Genomic DNA, 6,593 nt, shown 5'->3' on the forward strand with positions numbered 1-6,593 from the left:
CTATCTATCTATCTATCTATCTATCTATCTATCTATCTATCTATCTATCTATCTATCTATCTATCTATCTATCTATCTATCTATCTATCTATCTATCTATCTAATGAATCTATGTACGTTAGAATCAAATTTCGAAATTTTGAAATACTCCTTAATAATTTTCTGCTGGTGGTCCTATCATATTGCAATCGTAAATTTAAACTCCAAGGGTGGTCTTTAGTTAATTGTTTCTCCTAAAGGAAGTTGCAACATCTGTTAAATTGACAAATGTCCTATAAAAGTTAATAGCTCACAGCTACAATAACATGCAACACACACCCTAGTGTCACAATAATTTGCAATTTTTAACATTTAACCTAAAAGTCACGTTTATTTTCGAAAAAGGTTTTATATGCATTTTCAATTATATATCAACCGCCTTCCTTCAATTCAACAACAGCAACAATTGTAATTAATTTTGTTTTTCTTTTTTTTATTATTATTCATTTATTAACTACTATTTTCCATGATGTGTAACACTCAGTGTATATGAATAAATAAACTAAATGCAAACAAACAAGCACACGTAAATACATATATGTCTATGTATATTTGTATTTACGTACATGTATGTATCTGTAAACAAAAATTTAATGCAACAACGAATAACAACAATTTACATAATCGAAATACCAGCAAAAATCCAAAAGTAACAGCAACAACAACAAAAAAAGGTGACTGCAAAAAGTTGAGTGAATAGTGAGTAATAGACCAGCAAAAGTAAATTGCAGGCGAATAACTTGCAACAGCAACTTGTATGTATTATGTTGAATGTGTATTGTACACATTCACACACACACAATCGCCCATGTTTACCACACGTCTATTTGATAAAGCATGAGGAAATATTATGTTCAACATACAACAACGTTAGTGCAACATTAAATAACTGCATAAAAATGTTGTAACAAATAAAAGAAAGAAAATCTGGAAAAATAGAAAAACAAACAACAACAGCAACAACCACAAAAGTGATAAATAAGGAAAAGTATGAAAAAAAACTAGTAGAAAAGAAAAACGTTTGTTTTGACGTGTGTTGTTCTTCTCCCAAAAACAAAACAAAAAAAAAAAAAAGCTGACGGACTATGAAGGCTTACTGTGCAACACGAATACCAGCAACAAACAGCATAACAATATTGCGCATGCGCACCTTTCTATGCATATGTATACAGCAACAAACAACAGTTGTTAATAGTATTGGTGATTGTGGTATTTGTTGTTGCTGTTGTTGTTGACGATGATGATGTTCAACTTTGTTTTTTGAATTGTTATGTAATCAATTGCAACGAAATGGAAAACTCTTAAAGAAAAATGAAAAGAAAACCTAGTGAAGACAAATATAGTTAGAAAAGAAAAAAAACGGTTTCTAATATAAAACATTAGAGAAAAAAATGTTTGTGTGAGAATTAGAGAGAAAAAGAGACAAGTTTTACAGTTGAGATCACATGAGAAATTTGCTGGAGATATAACGATATGTTGTAGAAAGAAAAATCAAGTGACCAGATTTTTGTGGTATTAATTGAAAAACGTAAAGAAGCAATAGAACTCTTAATATTAGAGGCTTTTGGTACATTGGTTGTAATAGGTTAAACCAGCTCACTAGCCAATAGGAGTAAGCTTCTTGATAACAAAGATTTCTTTGTTTTCAAGAAGTCAGACGAAATGATGTGTTTAGGGTAAACTTATCGATCGTAAATGGATCGGATGCTTAAGTAAGTATGGCGACTTGGATATTGATAGTCTTGCTGACCCTATTAATACTTTTCTTTAGTCTAGTCAATAGACTTGTATTTGGACTGGTCCGTGCACTAGTCCATAGTCCATGTTAATATACAATATATTAAAAAAACATCTAAAGTGTCTCCCAAAGAACCAGTTGAGGGACTAGTCCAAAGAGAATATTACAATTCAAATAGACACCTCAGACATTAATAGATCTGTTGTAAAATAATTATTAAACTGGTCACTCTCATGCAACAACAAAAAATTACCCACAATCTAATGAATTGGCAACGTGTTTTATGGAGAGTACAAGAAAAAACCAAACCGCACAGTGTAACAACAACAACAATAAAATTATAAATCGAGTTGAATAAACTTGATTTGATTCCAAATGGATGAAAACGAAAAAAAAACAGGCAAAAACCACAATAACAGCAACAATTTGAGGAAAGAAAAAAACCCACCAACCAACCAACCAGCCACCCACTCGCGCGCTCATTCACTTCGTTTCATTTTTGTTGATGCAACAAAAATTAACAACGAGGAAGTAAAAGCATGTTTACAACTTCAACTGTTATTGTTGGATCAAACACGCTACAGCAAAAATGGAAAAGGAAATGTTTTGGACATCTAAACATTTTTCTATATGGAAAAGAAAATATTTAATGAGAAACACTTTCTTTTCTGCTCTTACCAAGCTAGTGAAATGTCAGCAGGTGTAAGTAATACTATAGTAGTGTTTGTAGTGACTTTGAAATTTCTATTATATTTATAAAATATAGTGTAATTTCAAATTCACCTATGCCGATTATACTCTTACTTGTTTAATATATCTTTTTTTGTTGCAACACGTTTCATTTCATGTGGCTGTTTTAAGTTTGAAAGTCATAAATAAGTTGAAGTATCTCATTTTGAAGTTAAACTAACGATTGTAAAAGTGTAGAAATAGAATGAAAACTCAAATAGAAAAAAACAACAAAATTCTTTTTGAAGATCACGGAAAAATAAACTTAAAAAAAAAATCCAGAAAGAAAAATTGCTATTTTTATGGATTTTAATGATACAGAAATTCTTTCTTACAAAAACAGATTCGCAGAATTAGAAATAATTTTAGCCAAAATAATGGAAAATTTTTGAAAAATTTGCAAATAGTTTTTTACACGTTAGTCTATAAATAAATGAGTAGAGAAATAGTTCTTTTTGTCAGATGATTGATAGATAGCTTTAGGCGAAATCAAGACCGCTTACTACGAACTAGATCCGTGACTAGAGCAAGTTTTATATATTACGTAACTTATAATTGGTATCTAATACTAATACATCAGTCTGATATAAAGTCTGTGTTACAGTCGAGGATTATAGTTTAGTCTATTAACGGATCGAAAGTCTGGTCTATAGAATGCCTATAGTATGTTATATACTGATCTTGAGTCTGATCTATGAATAGGTCTAACTTGTAATCTCGTATTTTGAATATAAACTGATCTATAGTCTCGTCTATCATCAGTCATATGGTCCACTGTCTGGCCTAGTATGATCTTGTATAGGTATCAAGTCTGACTTATAGTCTGATCTTTTATCCAGTATATAGTGCGGACTCTAGGTTTAGCCGTATCCTGGATTAAAGATCTATAGTGTGGTCTACAATCATTTCAATAGTCTGCTATATAATTAGGTTTATAATATAATGTAGTCTAGAGATTGGATTATGATCTTGTGTATAACCTGGATGGTCTATACTTTTTGTCAATTATCTGATCTAAAGTCTGGTCTGTAGTCAGTGCAATAGTCTATAACTAGTTTTATAAATTTGTCCTTTAGTTTGGTCTATAATTAGGTCTATAGTATTGTATATAGTCTGGTCTTTAGTCTGACTTATAGTGTGATATTTACGCTGGTTTATAGTCTATTTTATAGACAAATCTATTGTCTGGTCTATAATTAAGATTAAAGTCTAAACTAGTAAGGCCTATAGTCTAGTATCTAGTAAAAATCTGGGCTATAGTGTGACCTGTGTTTGTACTATAGAGTCTAAAGTCTTGATTATAATGTGGTCTATAACCTGGGTAGTATTTATATTTGCCAATATTCTGATCTGTAATCTGGTCTTTAGTCAGGGTTATAGTCTGGTCTGTAGGTCTATATTATAACCAATCGTCTTGTCCATAGAATGGTATATATTCTGGTCTTTAGTCTGTCTTATAGTCTAATCTTTAGATCAGACAGATCCATAGTCCGGTCTAAAGTCTTATCTAGTCTGGCCTTTAGACTGGACTATTGCATGGTTTTTAGTCTGCACTATAGACCATACTAGATACTAGCAAAGTGAGTAATCTAGACTGTGATATAATTATGATTTCGACCACATTATAAAGCCCAAAAGAATTTTTAATAAATACCCTAAAATGGATACATACATAAATAGATCTGGAACACTTTTCTAACATCTCATAACCAGTTCCTTCTCATTCTTTTATTCTTAAATAAAAAATCCCTTTAATCATCATCTTGAAATGGTCATACCTGATGGTAGTTTAACATTCGCCAATGAAGCTATTGAGGATGAAACTGTTGATGATTGTGTTGTTGTATGATTGAGGTTTCCAATAAAATGCTCAGTACCCAACGATGATGATGTCGTTGAGATTGAGGTCGAATTAGCTGATGCTGCTGCTGCGGCGGCTGTAGAAGAGCAGGAGGTTGCTGAGGGTGTTGTTGCTGTTGATACTGAGACTGCTGCTGAACCTGACGATGATGAGGATATTGTTGATGATCCAATAATTCGACTATTTCCGGATATTGATCCACCGCTGCTGTTGTTGTTGTTTGCGTTTGTGTTTGTGAGGCTAGAACTACTGCCGCAAATGCTGCTACTATTGCTGGCGATTGAAGAGGTTGAAGAACAGCCGGATGACGATGAATTCGATTGTGTAAAGTTGTGGATATTGTTTGCGGTGTATAGCGAACCTCCACCATTGCCAAATTGTGGAAAACTTGTCGCAGCTATGACAGGATTTAAATTATTATTTGTATTAGCACTATGCGAAACAGTTCTTTGATTTAATCCCAACGCTGTGGAGGATTGATAAAACTTTTGACAATCTGCTGTCAAGGAGTGTGATTGTTGTTGTTGCTGCTGTTGTTGCTGAGACAATTGATTTTGCAAACCAGTTTTAGCAATTAAAGGCGATTCCAAATATGCTTCCGTTTCCGACTCTACCGAACCCTGATCACTAAAACCCCCCTGAGTGGAGGAATCTTCGGGTGTATCGAAAAAATGTAAATTAAAATCAGAATTTGCATCAAAACTAACTTCGGGTAAGACTTCGTCGTCGTCTTCATCGACCGCCTGTAAATTATCGTTGGCACCGTTACCACCGGCCGAGCCGGTTGCTGTGTGTAAATTATGATGTATTGTATTATTATTACTACTACTTTCCACCAGACTGGAACCGATTTGAGCCTGATCCAAATCTAATTTGAATACATCCATGGTTCAATCAACTCCAGAGCCATCGTCTTTGGTTTAGACATTTTTGTTTGTTTTGTGACCAAACGTTTTACAAACAACTACTTGAACTTGTATGATTTTAAGGTAGTGGTGGTGTTGGTGTTTGTTAAAAAAGTTAACACATTTAATTATATAACTTTCGGGTTGATTTGATTTTTATTCATTTAGTTTTTCTTCTCTATTGTTTGTTGTTTAAAAACACTGCTGTACTTATTGCAAATAGAAAATACCTAACCATTTAAGGTTGTAACTCCCATTTTTGGGGAATTTCAATTGGGATCAGTTTTAGGTTATGTGGGTTAGGTTATGTTTGAGTGTAGTTTGAGTATAAAAAAATATAATATGTATAATATTTACAAGTTTTACTTTTGTGGTATTTGAAAGGGTAATGTGATCAACAATAGGTTTTATAAGTTTATTAAAATGGAAACTGGAAAAGGACTTTTAGGAGCACTTTTTAAACATAAACTAAGACTAGGTTCAAGCCTTTTGTTTTTTTTTAATTTTCAAAAATTTTTCAATTATTTATTAGTTTTTATCAAAATCTGAATAAACTTTTAATATTTTAAGATTTGAATTTAATATTTTAAGATTTGAACTTTCTAAAATTATTAAAACTTTATTCATTTAATTTACTTATAATTTTTCAAAAATTTTTCAAAATTTGAATTTAAATTTTTCCAATTTTTTTTTTAATTTCTATATTTTTTATAAATTTCAAAAATTTTTTTGGAAAATTGTTTTAAATTCTAAACTTTCTAAAATAATTAAAATTTTATTAATTTTGATTTACTTTGAATTTTCAATAATTTTTCAAAATTTAAATTTAAATTTTTCGAAACATTTTTTTAAATTTTTATGTTTTTTATAAATTTCAAAATTTTATTTGTAAAATCATTTTAAATTCCAAACTTATTAAAATAATTAAAAAAATAAATTTGAATTTAAAATGTTTTTTTCAATTTTTTTTTTTTAAATTTCTATATTTTGTTTTTAAATTTTAAAATTTTATTTGTAAAATTGTTTTAAAGTCAAAACTTTCTAAAATAATTAAAATTTTATTAATTTTAATTTACTTTTAAATTTTCTAAAATTTTTCAAAATTTGAATTTAAAATTTTCCAATTTTTTTTTTAAATTTCTAAATTTTATTTAAAAAATCGTTTTAAATTCGAAATTTTCTAATGTTGTAAAAATTTTAACTGAAATTTCTATAATTTTAGTTTAAATTAAAAAATCAATTAAATTTTCTTTAAATTTTACACATCACTTTAATGGACCACTTCAAGCCCATCGTAAGCTATTAAGGGTTAACAATTTGA

General features: G+C 30.0%; 1 protein-coding gene across 1 annotated transcript; it reads right to left on the reverse strand.

Annotated features, from left to right (window-relative positions):
- Positions 1-1,132: 1,132 nt before the first annotated feature.
- Positions 1,133-5,254, reverse strand: LOC124420285 (ecdysone-induced protein 78C-like). Its single transcript, XM_046952584.1, has 2 exons — positions 4,285-5,254; positions 1,133-1,290 (listed from the first exon to the last, which is right to left on the reverse strand). The coding sequence occupies exons 1-2, from the start codon at positions 5,252-5,254 to the stop codon at positions 1,133-1,135; spliced, it is 1,128 nt and encodes a 375-aa protein (XP_046808540.1).
- Between the last annotated feature and the right edge of the window lie 1,339 nt (positions 5,255-6,593).

Source organism: Lucilia cuprina, chromosome 5 (assembly GCF_022045245.1).
Source record: "Lucilia cuprina isolate Lc7/37 chromosome 5, ASM2204524v1, whole genome shotgun sequence".
Taxonomy (NCBI): domain Eukaryota; kingdom Metazoa; phylum Arthropoda; class Insecta; order Diptera; family Calliphoridae; genus Lucilia; species Lucilia cuprina.

Bases quoted from the DNA above. Each gene is read 5' to 3' on its own strand.
- LOC124420285 (XM_046952584.1), bottom strand. From the start codon at position 5,254: ATGGATGTATTCAAATTAGATTTGGATCAGGCTCAAATCGGTTCCAGT. The intron at 1,291-4,284 runs GTATGACCATTT...CAAAAAACAAAG, and splicing joins GAATGTTAAACTACCATCAG to TTGAACATCATCATCGTCAA.